The sequence below is a fragment of the Aethalodelphis obliquidens genome, unplaced genomic scaffold (assembly GCF_003676395.1).
Source record: "Aethalodelphis obliquidens isolate GAN/ISIS:26980383/991018 unplaced genomic scaffold, ASM367639v1 scaffold28, whole genome shotgun sequence".
Classification (NCBI taxonomy): domain Eukaryota; kingdom Metazoa; phylum Chordata; class Mammalia; order Artiodactyla; family Delphinidae; genus Aethalodelphis; species Aethalodelphis obliquidens.
This window is the reverse complement of record NW_020837972.1, coordinates 14,568,029-14,587,468: the sequence shown is the minus strand read 5'-3', so window position 1 is coordinate 14,587,468 and position 19,440 is coordinate 14,568,029. Positions and strand designations below refer to the sequence as shown.

The 19,440-nt window shown below is 49.5% G+C and overlaps 1 protein-coding gene across 8 annotated transcripts in view; it reads left to right on the top strand.

Annotated features, from left to right (window-relative positions):
• CIT (citron rho-interacting serine/threonine kinase) overlaps positions 1-19,440 on the top strand; it is a 169,994-nt gene that overhangs the window by 144,530 nt on the left and 6,024 nt on the right. For 4 of the 8 annotated variants that reach the window (XM_027124738.1, XM_027124734.1, XM_027124740.1 and 1 more), the window contains 18 exons: positions 2,171-2,311; positions 2,739-2,846; positions 4,496-4,658; positions 4,923-5,087; positions 8,229-8,366; positions 8,912-9,092; positions 9,718-9,809; positions 10,302-10,406; positions 10,620-10,789; positions 12,052-12,132; positions 12,229-12,364; positions 14,267-14,406; positions 14,769-14,861; positions 16,386-16,494; positions 16,586-16,714; positions 17,279-17,359; positions 18,975-19,053; positions 19,183-19,362. In XM_027124738.1, coding sequence (XP_026980539.1) covers positions 2,171-2,311; positions 2,739-2,846; positions 4,496-4,658; positions 4,923-5,087; positions 8,229-8,366; positions 8,912-9,092; positions 9,718-9,809; positions 10,302-10,406; positions 10,620-10,789; positions 12,052-12,132; positions 12,229-12,364; positions 14,267-14,406; positions 14,769-14,861; positions 16,386-16,494; positions 16,586-16,714; positions 17,279-17,359; positions 18,975-19,053; positions 19,183-19,362 — 2,291 coding nt within the window. Of the gene's footprint in view, positions 1-2,170; positions 2,312-2,738; positions 2,847-4,495; positions 4,659-4,922; positions 5,088-8,228; positions 8,367-8,911; positions 9,093-9,717; positions 9,810-10,301; positions 10,407-10,619; positions 10,790-12,051; positions 12,133-12,228; positions 12,365-13,873; positions 14,407-14,768; positions 14,862-16,385; positions 16,495-16,585; positions 16,715-17,278; positions 17,360-18,974; positions 19,054-19,182; positions 19,363-19,440 lie in introns of those variants that run through there. The other 4 variants (XM_027124739.1, XM_027124737.1, XM_027124735.1 and 1 more) reach the window with 3 other exon arrangements.

Sequence of the window (19,440 nt, the reverse complement as noted above, 5' to 3'; positions counted from 1 at the left end):
ACAGCCTCCATTTACCTCTCTCTGGGAAGCAGGTTAATGGTTTTGTAAAACATTTCATTGAGCACAAATGTCACTCTTGTTTTCTATTGTAGTAAATAAGTAGCCTATTTCCTGGAAAGCTAATGGACAGTTGATGTGTTGATTCTAGAGAAATATTTTGGGCCTGGCTGTCACCAAACAGATTCTTGTCCCTAGCACTTGTTTCTCTGCTTCCTGCCTAGTAATTAGTGTTGTCCTAAAATAGTGGAGAGAAACTAAAGTGGATAATTTGCAAGAAGTAATCATTTGTGCTACAGGGGACAGATAGCTCCCTGGAGGAGGTTATCTTAGCTGTTTTCTCTCTTTCTTTCCCTGTATTTTAGGGGGTTCTGTGGTTTGATTCAGAAATTCCAGGTCACGCACACAGGGCAGGTGGTCATAAGTTAGTATCCTGCTTTACGGAGGACTAATGGGGAGAGGCTGTCGGAGTAGGTTTCGGGCAGGAAAGGAAGATGGAAAGGTGAGGGGGGGCGCACCTGAACGGGATGGAGGGAAGAAAGACGAAGGAGGCAGCGCTAAGATTCATCGAGCATGTGCTGTATGCTGGGCACTGTGCTTGGTGTGTTAGCCAGTGAAGGGAGTTATTACCCCCACTTACAGACGAAGAGACTGAGGGTCTGAGAGGCAGTGAGCTGCCCCTGGTCACAGGACTAATAAGAGTTAAAGTCAGGATTTGAACCAGGGTCTGGAACGTTCTAAAGCCCAGGTTCTTTTCCATGACACCATGATGCCTCAGGGAATCAGCTGCCTCTCAAGAGGAAGGGCAGGTGAGGAGTAGAAATGGAAAGACAAGCATCGGTGGAGGGAAGAGAAATAAGGTAGCGAGGTTTCAGCAGATTCCGAGGTCATCAGTAGTAGCCTTTGGCTGGCTGGGGCGTGGGCCACCGAGGTTTGCCCTCGCCTGCTGGGAAACTCCCATGCTGATGGTTATAGCTCTTTACCAGCCCTCTGTCCTTAAGGCCGCAGAGGCTCTAGGCCACCAGGGAAGGGAGTATTTGGGCCACTGGTGGTGTGGTTAGATTGGACCCAAGGGGTTGGGTGAAATCAAGCAGCATCTTGTCAGGATAGCTGCTCTTTCCTGCTTTTTAGAAACAGAAGCATTTTAGGAAAGAGAGTCATAAACCCAGTATCTTTATAGCCTGCTCTGTTTTCTGGTTGACTTCCATTGTAAAAAAAATTGGAGAGAGATTTCCAGCACAAAGCGATTTCCAATGTCCTAAATAGAATTTTGTTTTCCTTGGGTTTTACCGACACTTGTACTGAACCTGGGATCTTCCTTCCTCCCCACATGGTAGAAATATCTCCTGCGACTGTGGCTATTGGGGTGCTTGTTGGTCCCACACCCTGACGAGGTGCTGTTTGAGTTAGAGGTGCTATGACCCTTTTTTTTTTTAAAAATCAATTTATTTATTTATTTGTTTTTATTTTTGGCTGCGTTGGGTCTTCGTTGCTGTGCGTGGGCTTTCTCTAGTTGTGGCGAGCGGGGGCTACTGTGTTGCCATGCGCGGGCTTCTCATTGTGGTGGCTTCTCTTGTTGCGGAGTACGGGCTCTAGGCACGTGGGCTCAGTAGTTGTGGCGCACGGCCTTTGTTGCTCCGCGGCATGTGGGATGTTCCCAGACCAGGGATCGAACCCATGTCCCCTGCATTGGAAGGCGGATTCTTATCCACCGTGCCACCAGGGAAGCCCTGACTCCCCTTTGTATATTCCACATGGAGAATCACAAAGTGAGTTCTCTTAACAGCAATTGAGATCTTAAAAAAAAAAAAAATAAGGACAAATCAGAACGTGGCTGTCATGGCATTAAGTCATACTGCCTTAGATGTCAACTCAGATGGCCCGTAGTATGAAGTACCAAAATATCCTTAACTGCAACTCTGATTGGGAAGGCAGACCCACCAGTCTGGACTTCTTGTTGTGGTGGGCACCTTGTGAGTGGCTGGCCATCAGAGATTTCTGTGCAAGTTCTTTTTAACTGCACATGCATCCTTTTGGAATAGCAGACAGTTGGTCATTCCGGAATGAGCCGAGCTTTTGGTGCCATGTCTGAAATTAGTTTGTAATAGGGACAGTGAGGGAGCACGTTGCTTTGTGTGTGGTATGAAGCCTCTCCTGCCTCTCTTCCCACCAGCAAGCCAAGTTACAGCAGCAGATGGACATGCAAAAGAGTCATATTTTCCGTCTGACTCAAGGGCTACAGGAAGCTCTAGATCGGGCTGATCTGCTGAAGACAGAAAGGAGTGATCTGGAATATCAGCTAGAGAACATTCAGGTGAGAACTGGCAAAGGGAACTTAAAGTGTCTGCAGGAGCAAAGCATGATGGCTAAAAGCCATCTGTCTGGTCAAATGGGCAGTATCTTCATGTTGTGTGTTTTCCCCAGTATTTTATTATGAGGATTTTCTAACGTTCAGAGAAGCTGGGAAATTTCTATCATGACCACCCTCTAGATTCTCCTACTTGCCATTTGCTATTTTTTGCTTTTTCACATATCTGTCCGTACTTCAGTCCATCTTTTTTGGGGGGATGGTGGGCAGTAAGATCAGAACTAAGTAAATAAAGATTGGCCCAGTGCGTCTTGGGTTGAATTTTTCGTATGTTAATATTGTAACAGCTTTATTTTTTATTTTCTTAAAGTACCGAGTTTAAAAGTATACTTCTTTCGGTGTCTGAGGTGCTTTTCGTTTTCACAAATTTTAGGTTCTCTATTCTCATGAAAAGGTGAAAATGGAAGGCACTATTTCTCAACAAACCAAACTCATCGATTTTCTGCAAGCCAAAATGGACCAACCTGCTAAAAAGAAAAAGGTGGGTCAGAGGGTTTGAAAAGCGGGGAGCTGACAGTTTTGCTCAATCGTGGTGATTCTGTAAAGCCCACTGGGATAGATAATCCTAGGAACATCAGAGAAAACAAAATGCATCTTGTTTTGTTTGGGGTTGAAAAAGAGGCTTTGGGATCATCAGAATAGCTCTTCAAGAGAAGCGATCACTCTGGAGTCTGTAATACACCATTTTGTGTTCATGGCCTTTGAAGTTGTCATGCCTTCCTCTGTGAAGGCAGTGATAGTTTTTTCCCAGGCAGCTGGGGTGGGGGAGGTAGCAGAGAGGAAGCTTTATACTCAGGTCAGCGTCCTGGACTCCAGAGGGGTTCCCTGCTCACATGTACAGGACTCTGGAGAGATTACAGGTCACTTGTATGGGATTCTAGACAGAGAGGGGTTCTTAGGTCATGGGGATAGGATTCCAGAGGTTTTAATATGTCATCTGTATGGGGCTGTAGAAGGATTCTCAGGTCATGTGTACGGGACTCCAGAAAAACTAGCCATCATCTGCTCAGTCCTTCTGATTGGCTCAAGAAGAGACTGGGACCCAGAGAGCTGACGTAACCTGCCCCAAATGTCTGACTGGATAGCTGTCCCTTCCACGGGTGCGGCTCCATCTCTTTAAAATTGTAACATATAAATTGAAAACAATGACCAAAAGAAACAGATGGACAGGGTGATATATAGGCACACATGGGAAGATTTTTAATAAGCCCAAAGCATGCTTCCCTGAACCACTGAAGGTTTGGTCATGTGTTCTCAGTTCCAGAAGGTCTCTAAGGAGCCTGAAGCTTCTTCCCAAGGCACCCAGATGCCAGAGTAGCACTGGCGGTGGTACAGGGAAGGCCTCCGATGACAGGATACTGGGGAGTGGGCTGAAGGAGGCGGCCGGCCTCTTGGTCCCTTTGTTCTCTTTACGGGAAGGCACCAGAGCAGCAGTGGTGGTTGTGGAGGCGGGTTTCCTTGTGTGCTGTGCGAGCGTGCCTGTTGGTGCTGATGATACTGAATCTGGTTTATTTTATCAGTGGACTGTTATCTGAGTTTGTCACTTGATGTAGTCAGGGTGCTTCCGTGTATTTTTTTGGTTCGTTTTCACTCCCATTACCCTACGTTATACTTTTCTTTCCCATGTACAATACATGTTCCATTTGCATGTTTTTTGCATAAGCCCCTTGTGGTGACATTATTTTAGTATTCCATTTTTAAATTTTTTTTGCTTCCTTTAAAAAAAAAATACTCATCTCTGTGTCTTGTAACGAAGCATCATGAGACAAATTCAAGGCGAGAGTGATTTCTGAACCATGTCTCCTTTCCATCCTCCACTTCCATTTTTTGAGGGTAAAGGCTCAGGAAATGGCTCTCCTTCTTGGGAATGCTAAAGGAAGAGGTGGTGGCAATTCAAGCATCTCTGACCCTCTCGGTGAAAACTTCCACGCCCCTATTTTTTTTCCAGCCGTCTGGGAGGGGCTGTGGCTCGGTCCCCCCCTCCCCCTTCACATGCCATTTTTACAAAACCCGCTTGCAGTGAGTATGTGCCCGACTCCCGTGGTCTGCTCCTCCCGAGGCAGAGTTCCTTTCACTAGTTCCCAGTGCCAATTTCCAGGAGTTAGGAGATATCTCTGTTTCCATTGCTAGGGTTTATTTAGTCGACGGAAAGAGGACCCTGCTTTGCCCACACAGGTTCCTCTGCAGTACAATGAGCTGAAGGTGGCTCTGGAGAAGGAGAAAGCTCGCTGCGCGGAGCTCGAGGAAGCCCTGCAGAAGACCCGCATCGAGCTCCGCTCCGCCCGGGAGGAAGGTACGGGTGCCCTCGAAGCCAAGTGCGGTGGACGAGGCAGAGGACCGATCTCAAGGAGATTGGCCGAGACTAGTTCAGCCTCGTGGTGACAGCCCAGACATCCCACGTCTGAACGATTCACGGCATCCTCGGCATTGCCGATCGGGCACCCTGTGTGTCCTTTTGGTCTCGGGCCTTTGATAGCCAGCCCCCGGGGCGGTCCACTTGGTTGGGGCCTCTCGGGGGCCCTGCTAACCGAAAGGCGTTGGACCCGTCTCTCCCCAGCAGCCCACCGGAAAGCCGCAGACCACCCGCACCCGTCCACGCCGGCCACCGCCAGGCAGCAGATCGCCATGTCCGCCATCGTGCGGTCGCCCGAGCACCAGCCCAGCGCCCTGAGCCTGCTCGCCCCGCCGTCCAGCCGCAGGAAGGAGTCTTCGACTCCAGAGGGTATGTCCTCAAAAGGGGCCACTGGACATGCATCGACATTTTTTTAAATGGACTGAGAAATGCAGACCTAAGGTGAAAATGACAAGTAATAACACTAAAGGATAAAGAGTAAGAAGTAAGCCTTCTCCCCACCCCGGTTCCCTTACCCAGAGTCAACCATTGTGCTCTTCCAGCCATCGTTCATGCACGTAACTGCATGTCTGTGTTATGCAGGTGTCTTATATAATCATCTTTAAGAGTCAGGAGAAAATAACATATTTTTCTCAGTCCTTTTGTCTTTCATAAATATCATAGCCCACTGTGCTCTACACCAGGAGTCTCCAACCCCCCGGCTGTGGACCGGTACCGGTCCGTGGCCTGTTAGGAACTGGGCGCACAGCAGGAGGTGAGCGGCGGGCGAGCGAGCGAAGCGTCATCCCCGCTCCCCATTGCTCGTGTTACCACCCGAACCATCCCCCACCCCCTGCCCCCCGCACCGGTCCCTGGAAAAATCGTCTTCAACGAAACCGGTCCCTGGTGCCAAAAAGGTTGGGGGCCGCTGCTATACACTGCAGAACATCTTTCTTCTTTTAGTTAAAATGCTATCTTAGCCAGTTTCGTATTAACACATATGATCGACCCCGTCCTTCTAGAGGGCTGTGTGGTCTTCCATGGTGGGAGGTATATGATTCACCTATTAATCCAGACCCCTGTCGATGGGCATTTAGGTTATTTCCAGTTCCTTGTTTCCATATGTATCCTGCAGTGAACACCCTGCAGCTCTGTGGGTGCTATGACTGTAGGATAAGTCCTTGGGAAATGAATCAGGTTAAAGGTTATGTTCATTTTGAAAGTTGGTAATTTGTGCCAATTTATACCAGTGGTGTGAGGAGTTTTACTTTGTGGGCTTAAAAGTACTCTGTTCACCTAGAGACGGAAAGGACTTAAAAAAAAAAAAAAAAAGCCAAGGAAGGTGGTTTGGAAAGTCATACAGAGAGTGGAGTAGAGCTGTGGTTTAATATCACGGTATCACCAGCTATGCACTTTATCTTATTTACTTATTTTTGGCCCTGCTGTGCAGCATGAGGGATTTTAGTTCCCCTACCAGGGATTGAACCCTTGCCCCCTGCAGTGGAAGCGTGGACTCTTAACCACTGGACCGCCAGGGAAGTCCCACTATCAACCCACCTTAGCTGCCAATCTCGATGGGATTTTGTTGTCGTTGTTTTCTTCAGCGATGATGTCATCTCATTTCCTATGTTTACATAACACTTTGAATCAAAGAGCTTCACTCTTACAGTCATCAAAGTGGAGCTGGTAACACAGAGGAAAATCATTTCTGGCCCCCGTGTCCTTCGATGAGGCTGCGTAGAGCAGCTCCCTGAGTAGTTTGGAATACTCGAAGCATCTCCTTCGTGTGCGTGGCTTGTTCACAGTTTCAAAGTGCATTTATGTTATTTATTCCTCATGACTTTCTGATAAAGGAACAGGAATAGCATTATATGGAGAAATCAATTCAGATTCAGAAATATGGATCCTGAATTTTTCTATTTAAAGCTGCCTTTAGCTAGTTAGGTCACTATTGAGAAGGGGGCCTTCTAAATGGAAAAAAATCAATCTTGTTAATTTTAACTGACTGGACTATAAATGTAAGAATCAGTTGTTTGAGGCTTAAAAGTTGTTTTTTTTAAAAAAGGAGGTTATTCATGAAAGAGCTGGGCATGAAGTGAGAATTCTTCAGTCAGTTTAGGTATTGAATAATCAGAAGTTCTGTAATTCAGAATAGTGATCTTTAAACGATTCTGAAAAGCTCTAGATCCATGATCTCATGTGGAAAACAAACCGTTTATGACTAAAATATTTATAAACAACTGACTTAGGAGCATATGTTTCTCTATGCTCACAAATATCTATGCCATTGTATTAACAATCTGCTGCCAGTGATACGTTCTTAAATAAAACCTAATTCCTAATAACCAGATAATGGTGATTTTAATTTGGTTCATATAAATCTAGACACATCTATTAGTGTTAAAGTAATTTTACAATCCGTCACTAACGTGCTCTAATTAACAGCTTTATTGAGATATAATTCACATACTATGCAATTTATTTGTTTGAAATGTATAATTCATTGTTTTTTAGTAAGTTCACAAGGCTGTGCAACTATCACATTCTAATTTTTAAACATTTTTGGTCCAACCCCCCCCCAAAAAAAAACCCCAAAAACAAAACAACCCTATACCCATTGGCAGTTGCTTCCCATTTCCCCCTTCATGGAGCCTCTGACAACCACCAGTCTGCTTTCTGTCTCCATGGATTTGCTATCCTGGACGTTTCCTATAAATGAATCATACCACGTATGACTTTTTGTGTCTAGCTTCTTTCATAGAGCATAATGTTTTTGAGATTCATTCATCTTGTAGTATTTATCAGTACTTCATTTTTTTAATTGCTGAATAATATTCTATTGTGTGGTTATCACATCTTGTTTCTGTATTAATCCATCAATGGACATTTAGATTGTTTCCATTTTTTGGCTATCATAAATAATGCTGCTGTGAACATCTGTGCACAAATGTTGTGGCTACATAATGTTTTCATTTCTCTTGGGTGTGTAGACCTAGGAGTGGAATTGCTGGGTCATCTGGTAACTCTGTGTTTAACTTTATGGGGAAGGACCAAACTGGATTCCAGAGTGGCTGCACCATTTGCTTTCCCACCAGCAGCGTATGAGGACCTTCATTTCTCCACATCTTTACCAACATGCATTTTCCATATTTTTGAGTCTGGATAACCCAGCGAGCGTCAACTAGTATCTCACTGTGGTGTTTATTTGCATTTCCCTAATGATGAATGACGTTGAGCATGTTTTCCTGTGCTTCTCGGCCATTTATTTATCTTCTTTGGAGAGATGTCTTTTCAGATCTTTTGCCCATTTTTTAATTGGGTTGTCTTTTTCCTATTGCTTCGTAAGAGTTCTTCCTATATTCTTGTTCTTTCTATATTCTGTTCTTCCTATAGTTCTTCCTATATTCTCTAAACTCCTTGGCAGAGGGATGATTTGCGAACAATTTTCCTATTCTGTGGGGCGTCTTTTCACCTTCTTGGTGGTATAATTTGCAGCACTTTAATGATATTTTTGAAAAAATTTTCCTCCAGAATTCAGCCGACGTCTTAAGGAGCGCATGCACCACAACATTCCTCACCGGTTCAATGTAGGACTGAACATGCGAGCCACGCAGTGCGCTGTGTGTCTGGATACCGTGCACTTTGGGCGCCAGGCATCCAAGTGTCTTGGTAAGAGCAGCTGCTGTGCGTGGGGGGAGGGTGCCTGTGCATCTCCACCTAAGATTCTGTCCGATGGGGGCGGGGTTTTTTTTCCTTTTTAAATTCCTCATCATGTAGTGCATTCATTTTCAAGCTTTTAGTCTTAGTGGGAGGACGCTATTTTTCCCCTGTTCAAGAGGGAGTTTATACGTGTTGTCAGCTCACGTCTCCAATTCCCTGTGCAAAATGCCTTGGGCTTTGTGAACTTCCAGCCCCCTTTCCGTCAGGCTGGTCTCTCCCTGCCTTTAGGCTGTGTGCTGGCTCCAAAGGAAACGTGCAGATGTGTTTTACACACCTGTCTGTGGCAGCCTGGGAGAAGCCAGGAAAACTGGGTCGAGAGTGCCTGGCTGTCTCGTTTCCTCTTCTCCGTAGGGGCCTGGCTCCTGGGAAAGGTTAGGGATGCCCTGGATGGCGGGGCCAGATGGACGGGCCAGGCGGGGGGTTGGCTGGCAGAAGCAGGGAATGGTCCAGCATCAGCCGAGTGTGTGTTCAGGTTGTTCACTGCTTTTCCCTAGAATGTCAGGTCATGTGTCATCCCAAGTGCTCCACGTGCTTGCCGGCCACCTGTGGCCTGCCAGCCGAATATGCCACGCACTTCACTGAGGCCTTCTGCCGTGACAAAATGAACTCCCCGGGTCTCCAGACCAAGGAGCCCAGCAGCGGCTTGCACCTGGAAGGGTGGATGAAGGTGCCCAGGTATTGCTGCAAGGCCGTTCGGGCTGGGGTGGGGTCTGGTGAAGGGTGGCAGAATGTGCCGGCCCAGAACGGGCCGCTTTGGGGTAAGGATACTTCTGAGCTAAAGGCATTTGGAAAACAGCAGATGCAAGAGCGACACTCTGACCTCCCCTTTCTCTCCTGGAAAGTAGGAGATAAAACTCCCATGTAAAAGCTGCTCTTCCTGTACCAGGAGGAAAGAAGCATTCTCCTCCCCGGAGCAGGGCGGGGCAGGGCCAGCTGAGAGAAGTCTGTGCACACAGACCCTGTTACCTTTCCTCAGTTGCTGCTCTTTGTTCAACTTAGTATATAAGCACTTGGGCCCATCTGCTTTTGGGGCTTTATTTTCTTGTGGAGACTCCCATGTACGCATAAAATAAAATGTGTATGCTTTTCTCCTGTTCATGTGTCTTACATCAGTTGAATTCCGAGGCCAGCCTACGTCCCAGAAGGGTAGAAGGAAGCTTTTTTTTTCCCCTGCCCCTGTACTTCATTCCCGATGTTTTCGAGGGAAGCATCTTCACTGGGATTCCCTCGCCTCCCCACCCCTTCCCCCTGCCTGACTCTTCTGAGTTCAAACAGGTCTTTCCCATCTCTGTTTTCCCAGGAATAACAAACGAGGACAGCAAGGCTGGGACAGGAAGTACATCGTCCTGGAGGGCTCGAAAGTCCTCATTTACGACAGTGAAGCCAGAGAAGGTAAATTAATAGCTCAGGGGATCTCATTGCACGCGGTTGGCCCAGCTGTCCTAGTCTTGGTGTGAAGGCTCTGTTTTCCGGACTGCGTTGCAAGCCTTCTACAAGTTTCCATTTTTGAAAATTAAAACCCAAATGACTGCGCTGAAGGTTATTGGTACGATACTCACGTCTATAGGTCTCCCCACTGAAGACCCTGCAGGGTGCTGCCCTGAAGATTCCACCTGCTAATACACCTTCCGAGAACTTCCGCCTCAGCCAACTAACCCATAAATCCGCATCGTCATCCGCAATTTGACTGTGCCACTCATCTGACGCACTTTACTTTTGTTTTTATCTTCCCTCTCCGCCTTCTCCGCACATCTCTTCCCTCCTCTGTTCTCGTGCGCCTGTCTGTCCACCGCATACTCCGTCTCTCTCTCTTTTCCTCTTGTCTCCTCTTGTTCTTGTTCCTGTTCTTTTGTTTTCCTTTCTGCCCTTCCTCTTTGCACCAAGCTGGACAGAGGCCGGCGGAAGAATTTGAGCTGTGCCTTCCCGACGGGGACGTGTCTATTCATGGCGCCGTTGGTGCTTCTGAACTCGCAAACACAGCCAAAGCAGGTGGGGAGCAGCGGGGCCCCCGGAGGTGGGCTGGTCTGGGCTTGGCTGGGCTGGATCCGTCAGCAAGGGCAGGAGGGGCACGTGGCGGATCAGCCTGCGAAGGAGGCTCCCCGGCCCCGCCTTCTGCTAAGTAACTGGGACTCAGGTGTGGCTTGGCCATTGTTCCCAGCGGGGGTGGGCGAACCCCACCCTGTGCTCTGTCGAATCTCCTAGATGTCCCCTACGTGCTGAAGATGGAATCTCACCCGCACACCACCTGCTGGCCCGGGAGAACCCTCTACTTGCTGGCTCCCAGCTTTCCCGACAAGCAGCGCTGGGTCACCGCCTTAGAGTCAGTTGTCGCAGGTGGGAGAGTGTCTAGGGAAAAGGCAGAAGCCGATGCTGTGAGTATGCACACGGGCGCCGGAGCTTGTCTCTGTAAAGCGGGCAGACTTGGTGGGAGTCCCGTCGGCTGCCGTGTTTCCCCTTGGCCTCCCTCTCTGAGGGGTGATGGCTTGAGACTGTCACGACCGGGATTCTGTGCCGACAGAGATCCAGGCTTCGAGGCGGCTTGGCCGGCATCGTGGGTCCCCCTCCAAACCCCAGAGCCTTCTAGAATGGGGGAGTCGACCCCCTTAGCCAGCTCTCAGGGCGCACTGCATCTCGGTTCTGGCTGCACAGGGCAAATGTACTTACAAGGAAATCCTCTCTCTCGTTTACCCGGAAGTGTGTATGTTGTTTGAAGGCCTGCGTTACGAGCACGCTGTCCGTGAAGCGGCACGAAAGGCTGCCGACAGCCGTGTCTCCTTCAGGAAGGCTTTTCATAACCTGCTCAATTGCTTTTATGTGATTTGCTCTTCTGAAGGCAGGTCTGAAATCCTACTTCTCCTGAAGACGTTAGAGATGTGGGTGGGCCTTGATTGGCATCACTCCTGCTGGAACATTCCAGGATACAAACAGCGCTCATCACTCACTGGTGTTTGCTCCACCAAAGACCCAACAGCTCTTTTCAAACACTTAGCTCCTAATAAACACTTCAAGTGTTAGCAATCGGAAAATCCTCAGTCACGAGTCTCCTGCTCGTGGGGTGAACCTGTTTCAATGACCCATCTCCCTGTCCCACGTGTGAGCCTTTTACCGAACGCCCCATCCATGTGTGTACAATAGGGCCCTGACTGTACCTCCTACGAGCTTCTGCCCGCGTGGGTTCAGGTAAAGAGACTCAGAAGTGGGTTGGTTTGCTGCTGACACTGGGCTTTGCCCTTGTGCCACCACCTGGAGGGGCAGGAGCGTCCATGTGGCTTATTAAGCCTTGGCAGGGACATCCTTCAGCTTCGGTTGGTTTCGTATCACAGACTCTCTCTCTGCGTCTCCTGCACTCATTTAGTTCTGCATCTGAACTGAGTTACAACTCCGGCACTAATTAACAGCCACCCCAGAGATACCGATAACATTCACGTCCTGCCTTTTGAGCTCAGATCAAAATACGGGCAAGCCACGAGTAGACGTGTGCTTCTGAGCGTCTTCGGGAGGAACTTGCCCTTCTTCCTGGCATTAAACTTTTCTCCGTTCTTGCTTTTGTCTGTCTGGACGGTCCGGTCATGAACAGTTCAGCTCACTGTGGCCTCTTTTTTCTCTCTCTTTTTTTTCTTTCTCGTGTGAAAAGAAATTGCTTGGAAACTCCCTGCTGAAACTGGAAGGCGATGACCGGCTCGACATGAACTGCACGCTGCCCTTCAGCGACCAGGTGACCATGTTTTTTTGGGCACCGTCGGCTGTGTTGGGGCTGGTTATGGGGACGTGACCCCCCTCACGCTCTGCCTGGGGACTTGCACCCCGGCAGGTGGTGCTGGTGGGCACCGAGGAAGGGCTGTACGCGCTGAATGTCTTGAAGAACTCCCTCACCCACGTCCCAGGGATCGGAGCGGTCTTCCAGATTTACATCATCAAGGACCTGGAGAAGCTCCTCATGATTGCAGGTGGGAGGCCAAGGACACGGCGCTTTTCCTTCACTTGTAAGGGAGATGATTCGCCATATGCTTGTCGAACGCAGAGACAGGCCCTCCTGGGGGCAGACTGGAGCGAATGCGGCTCTTCCCTCTGCGTCCTGTAGGTGCCCGCGCCCCCGGCGCTCTGCTCGCACGCAGCCCCTTTCTGAGCGCCTGCCCGCCCTGCTGCCCGCCTCCCATTTCTCCCTGCTCTCACACACCCTTCACTGCGTGCACGACTCATTAGCAGTTTGCCACATTTCCCCCGCCCTTCCCTCTCTCTCTCTCTCTCTCTCTCTCTCTCACTCTCTCACTCACACACGCACACACACACTCTCTCTCTCTCTCTCTCTCTCTCTCTCTCTCTCACACACACACACACACACACACACACACTCTCTCTCTCCTCTCTCTCTCACTTATTTTGAACCACCTGAGAGTCAGTGGCAGCTGTGACTGGATCCTTCAGCCAGTCACCTAAGAACAAGGGGCTTTCTCTCACATACCCATGCCAGGAAGGTTCTTTTTCCCTCTCTTTATCGGTAGTACTATATATATGTCTCTGTGTGTGTGTGTGTGTGTGTGTGTGTGTGTGTATATGTATGTGTGTGTATTTTTTTTTTTTAAGGGGAAAACAATAATGCATTTGCTCCATGTTCAAAACATCCACAGTCAGGTCTCATTCAGGCCTGGCCGGCTGGATCCAGGGGCCGAATCCTGACGTAATATGGTCAGGAACTGGCTTTCTTTGGTCTCTCAGCTCTTTTCCGCTGCTGGCTTGTTTTGTTGGTTTCTTTTTTTTTTTTTTTTTTTGCGGTATGGTACAGCCCAAGTCCCTGCTCTCAAGGCCTTATTTTTTTGTTTTGTTTTTTTTGCGGTACGCGGGCCTCTCACTGTTGTGGCCTCTCCCGTTGCGGAGCACAGGCTCTGGACGCGCAGGCTCAGCGGCCATGGCTCACGGGCCCAGCCGCTCCGCGGCATGTGGAATCCTCCCGGACCGCGGCATGAAGCCGTGTCCCCTGCACCGGCAGGCGGACTCTCAACCACTGCGCCACCAGGGAAGCCCCTGGTTTCTTTTTTCTTGCTTTCCTTCCTTTCCTTTCTTTCCTCCCTTCCTTCTTGACATTATTCTTGGGAGCAGTTTTAGGTTCACAGCAAAACTGAGCAGAAGGTAGGGAGAATTCCCCTATATTTCTGCCCCGCACGCGCACGCGCAGGCCGCCCCCTCCATCAGCGTCCCCCACCGGAGTGCACCTACATGGACTCGTCATTATCACCCCAGGTCCACAGTTTACATTCAGGCTCACTCTTATACATTCTGCGGGTTTGGACAAATGGGTGACAATGTATCCGCCATTATAGCATCCTACAGAATAGTTTCACTTTTTAATTTGGGGAATTTAATCGTTGCTTCTCCCATTTTCTCATGTACTGCCCATAGCTGGCTTTTACCTGTGGCTCCAGTAATGTCCTTTATTTTTTTCCCGGCTTGTGATCCAGCCCAGGACCACGCACTGCACTCACACAGGTCTCCCTCGTCTCCTTGAATGTGGAACCATCCTCAGCCTTTCTGTGGTCCCTCGTGACACCGTGACACATACTGGATTAGTCCGCGTTTACTGTTTTGTTGTCCCCTACCCATTCCTTGACTTTGGTGGGGAGCACGTTTGAATATTCAGTTCATGTTCTCCAATTTTGTGTCTGCAGAATTTTTTGTTTTCCTTCCAAAGTCTTGACCAAGAGGCCAGATATTTTCCTTTTAGATCTAAAAGTTGGACCTAAACTGTGTTTATGGGAATTTGTGGAAAGCAGTGCCTCCGCATGGCCTCGTGTGGCTTTTATTTGGGGGAGGACGAGAACCGCCACTGTGGCTCTGCTGTCCCGTCCCCTCAGGAGAAGAGCGGGCCCTGTGTCTCGTGGACGTGAAGAAAGTGAAACAGTCCCTCGCACAGTCTCACCTTCCCGCCCAGCCGGACATCTCACCCAACATCTTCGAAGCCGTCAAGGGCTGCCACTTGTTTGCTGCCGGCAAGGTAAGCGCCCCTGCGGGCCTCAGCCGGCAAGGGCTCTTGAAATTGTGGGCTGATTGATTTGACCTTGAAAATTGTGTGTCCTCAAACTGGGTTAAGTTTCTGTTGCTTTTCGACACAAGTGGTGGTTGCACTGTTGGCATCTAGTGGGCAGGGCCTGGGGTTTCTCCTAAACATCCTACAGTGCCCAGAATGGCCCCTCACCAGAGAATGACCTGGTCCAAAGTGTCCATAGTGCCGGGCTTGAGAGACCCTGCTCTCAACTGATGTTCCTTTCCTAGTTTTGCCACGGAGCCAGTGTACACACTGGTGACGCGCTGTTTCCTTCTTTCTCCGTCCCCCCTCCCCCATCAACTGCTTTTCAGATTGAGAGCGGGCTCTGCATCTGTGCGGCCATGCCCAACAAAGTTGTCATTCTCCGCTACAACGAAAACCTCAGCAAGTACTGCATTCGGAAAGTAAGTCCCGGGCCTGGCCGGGCCTGCTCTCCCAGCGAGCAGGTGGGGAAGGTGCTGTCTCGGGGCGTAGTGTGTGCCTGGGCCCTTCGGCCTGGGTGACTTAGAGAGAGTGGGAGGGTGTCTTGCTCCCTGGAGAAAGCTCCAGAGCGGCCCATCCTTACACTTTTCGCTCTCGCTCTCCTCCCCTGCATGTGTGAGCTGCCTCTCTGGCCAGCCCAGTGAATTCAGCCTTTTGTGAAGGGAGAAAGGAAGGTGGCTGATGGAGGAGACACCTCTTTTGAACCAGTAGAAGAAAGGAAGATCTCTCTGAGGAGCTAGAAGCCCTGGTGGCACCTACCAGAATCCTTCTCAGATTGTAAAAGTTTCTATTAATGACCTTCAAAAAAACCAGTGCTGGCTGTGTTTTGATACACAGTGCGGGAGCTGGCTCTCCTCGGAGCACAGTGGGTTGTGATGTTGCCTGCAGTGTGGACGGCTATCCGTGAGATCACTGCACTTGCCTCGCTTCTGGAGAAGTCTGTCTCTTGTCCCTAGACTAGGCATGTTCCACCCATCCTAAGCCTGATGTATTTCAGGTGCTTTCGTGATTAGTCTTAAAAGTAAAAGGAGGGATGAATATATAAGGGTTGTCACCTGTTAGAGAAACTGTTTCATCTGGGGCGGGCTCTTGTTTAGTTTGCATTTTTATTGAGCACCTACTACTACCAGAGACTGAGCTGGCTGTTTCACACACTTTTCACAACAGTTGTGAGAAACAGGGGTGATCATCCCTAATTTTCAGGTAAGATGACTGAGGCTGGCCAAGATCCTAGGTTACAAAGTTGAGACCCAAACTGAAGTTTGACTTTCCCTAACGTTTCACTGTGTTATACTAGTTTCCTCATACTTAGTAGGTGATCAATAAATATTTAGTGGTGATGATAATGCTGATTAGAGTTTGAACTGTTAACTTCAGGAAAATTCCCAGAAATCACTTCTTCTTTATAATTCCTGGCCATCATTTGGAATAAGCATGCCTAGGTTTTTGAAGCCATTAGGATTGACCTGAAAACAAGTGTAAATAATTAGGAAGCAGATAATTCAGATAGATGAGATAACTCAGTAATGATAACAATGATATAGGTAATATAGGTTCAGAATAGAAACCTAGAAGCTTGGAAAAGGAAACTAAAACCACTCCCTCTAACCACCACTGTTTGTGTATTCCTCCAGGCTTTTTCTTCTGATTAGGATGTCGTAGTTTTAAAGCTCTCTTTTTGAATGCTACCTTTTCATTGAAGTGGCGTTTCTGACCCTTTTTTGGGGTGCAACTTGACCTTCTTAGTCTCAGGTTGCATAGAACCCAGAGGTAGCAAAAGGATGGGGGGGGGTCCTTGTGAGGGATGTGAAGAGACTGAATGTGCTTGGTGTGAAGACAGAAGGAAGAAGTTGTGCGGCAACGCCTGCACGGCTTGGTTAGATGCCCGAGGAGAGCGGGGGCCACCCCAAGTCTACGCTCACATCCTCCTTTCTGCCCCGTCTCAGGAGATCGAGACCTCGGAGCCCTGCAGCTGTGTCCACTTCACCAACTACAGTATCCTCATCGGAACCAATAAATTCTACGAGATTGACATGAAACAGTACACGCTGGAGGGTAGGGCCCGGGCGCGCCCCCTGCCCATGCTCCGCTGCCACCTCGGGCTCCTTCTGGGTCCTGAGGCTCCGCCTCTTGCCTGCCTTTACAGAATTCCTGGATAAGAACGACCATTCCTTGGCGCCTGCCGTGTTTGCCTCCTCTTCCCACAGTTTCCCCGTGTCCATCATGCAGGTGAACGGCGCGGGGCAGCGGGAGGAGTTCCTGCTCTGCTTCCATGGTGAGTGCGGCAGCTGCCCACTGCTGATGGGGGCGCTCACGGCACCACAGCCCCGGGGCAGGGTCCTCTGGGCCGGGCGTGGCCCGTGTACCTGGGGCGGGGCCGGTCCTGCTGCGGGGAGTACACGGTCCTGGGGAGTACGCGGTCCTGCACCGCCAGGGCCCCCGGGGTGCCCCCGCCCCACCCCCAGGCTCCAGCCAGGTCCGGCGCTGTCGGTCTCTCCAAGAGCGGCCTGCTCTGTCCTCCTCTGCCCCTCACTCCCTTCTCTCCCTCTCCTCTCTCCCTTTCCTTCTTTTCCCCCCTCAGATCTCTGGGCCTGTTTCTCCCCCTTCCTCACTCCCTGACTCTTCTTCCTTCCGTCTCCCCCTTCTTTTCCTATCTCCCCCCTTTCACTCGAACCCTCTTTCTTTAATAAATCCCCGAGAGACGTGGCTCAGCAGAGCTCCTGAGGTTTTTCACAATCCAAGCCCGCTGGGCTGGATTCCTTACTCTTCCATCAAAGTGTGTGTCATTGATACCCCTGCCTCCGGCCGTGCTCATGCCCTGGGCTCTACCTCCTTGCAGAGTTTGGGGTGTTCGTGGATTCTTACGGAAGACGCAGCCGCACAGATGATCTCAAGTGGAGTCGCTTACCTTTGGCCTTCGGTAGGTGAGGCAAGGTGTGGGGCTCTTTTCTGCCAGTAGTTGGTGTCCCGGGAAAAAACCTCAGGTGGAATTCCTTTAGGCTTAAGCACTGTGCTTGGGGCCCCCTTAGGCGCCAGGCGCCACGTGAAGCACCACCCGCGTTAAGCATCTAGGGCAGAGACCCCGAGGCCTGACGCCGAACCACGGAAGGCAAACCCAGCGGCCTCTCATGCCAGAAAGGGAGACCATTCCCTGTGAGTTCATTTAAATCATGTCAAAGACCGCACAGCATCCCATAGCACCGCTGAACACCTGTCAATTTAGCCAATTCTAATTAGGCCCATTCTTTTTGTAAGTGTGAACAATGCTGTGATGAAAAACTTACCCTAAAATGTGCACACTTGTTAAATATCCCCAGCTCAGAAATTCTAAAAGTGGAGCTACTGGGTCAAAGGGTGAACACACACACACACACACACACACACACACACACAACGTACATATGTGACTGTGTGAATGTTCTGAAATACCCTCCAAGGCTATTTCGTTTATCTGTTGCTTCATGACAAGTTCCAAAACCTAGTGACTTAAAACAACTACTTATCATTGCCTGAGCCTCTGTTGCCTGACTGGACAGTTTTGCTTCTTACGGTGTCAGCAGGGGCACCGGGACACCTAGAAAGTCGGAAATGGCTTCACAAAGTGGCTGGCAATTGGAGCTGGCCATCAGGTGGGAGCTTAGCAGGGGCCGGTGGCTGGAGGCCTCATTTCTCTCCACGTGGGCTTCTCCTAAGAGTGCAAAAGTGGGGGCTGGCAGGCCTTCTCACTTCCACCACATTCTGCTGGTTCAGCCCGATGCCAGGCAAGGAGAGGCCACAAGGGCCTGAGTACTAGGAGGCACGACTGATGCCGAAGTAACAGTTCACCGCAAGGAGTAATAGTGATAATCTTCTTTTTCCCTTTAAGACCCAAAACAGCTCTCATTATATCCTAGAGTTTGAGTGACACTGTGATATAGAAATATAGTACTAAGACCAGAAATATTTAATCTATGAACCTAGTCTTTTTTAATTAAATTTTTTAGAAAAATGTATTCAATTAAACAGTTTAAAAAGGTCTACAATGAAGTCTCACCCGTATCACTTGTCTCCCAAATCCTCCCTCCCCACTCCCCGAATGGAAAACATTTTTTTGAGTTTCTTATCCTTCCAGTGCTTTATGCAAATAACGGGCACATTAAAAAATATATTCTCACCCCCCTCCCTTTTTAAAAAGTCAGTGTGGTAGCACACTTTACACAGTATTCTGAACCCTACTTTACAAACTAAGTAAAACTACACCTTGGGTTTTTTCCCCATCAGTGCAGAGAGCTGCCTTACGCATTTTTACGCCTGTGCGGAATTCCAGGGATGCGCCATGATTTACGTAACTGATCCCGACCGTGTAGCCTTTAGTCAGTTCCCATCTTCCACTCTAACAGCGTGGCAGGGGGTACACTTGAACATGTCTCATTATGCAGGCATGTGGGTGCACGTGTAGGGTAAATTGCTTCAGGGATGGCATGGCAGCCAGGTTTTGATTTTCTGTCTCTTAATCCTCCCTTGCCCCACGCTCTTGCTCGGTGGTGGCCACGCAGCCTACAGAGAACCTTATCTGTTTGTGACCCACTTCAACTCACTCGAAGTAATTGAGATCCAGGCCCGCTCCTCTCTAGGGTAAGCACTGCCCCCCAGGCTTTGAAAAGCTCGCAGTTGGGTGTGGGTGTCGGGCGGGGCCGTGCTCCCTCTCATCCTGCCTAGCAGTGGAGGTTGGCGGGCCATGCAGACTCTCCTGGAACTCCACAGGACCCCTGCCCGAGCGTACTTGGAAATCCCGAACCCACGCTACCTGGGCCCTGCAATTTCCTCGGGAGCGATTTACCTGGCGTCCTCGTATCAGGATAAATTAAGGGTCATCTGCTGCAAAGGAAACCTCGTGAAGGAGACCGGCACTGACCAGCACCGGGGCCCGTCCACCTCCCGCAGGTAACGCCCCTCTCTTCCTCATCACAGGGGGAAAAGTGCTTTCCTGCAAAGCAGAAGGGTATCTTGCCAAACTGGCTG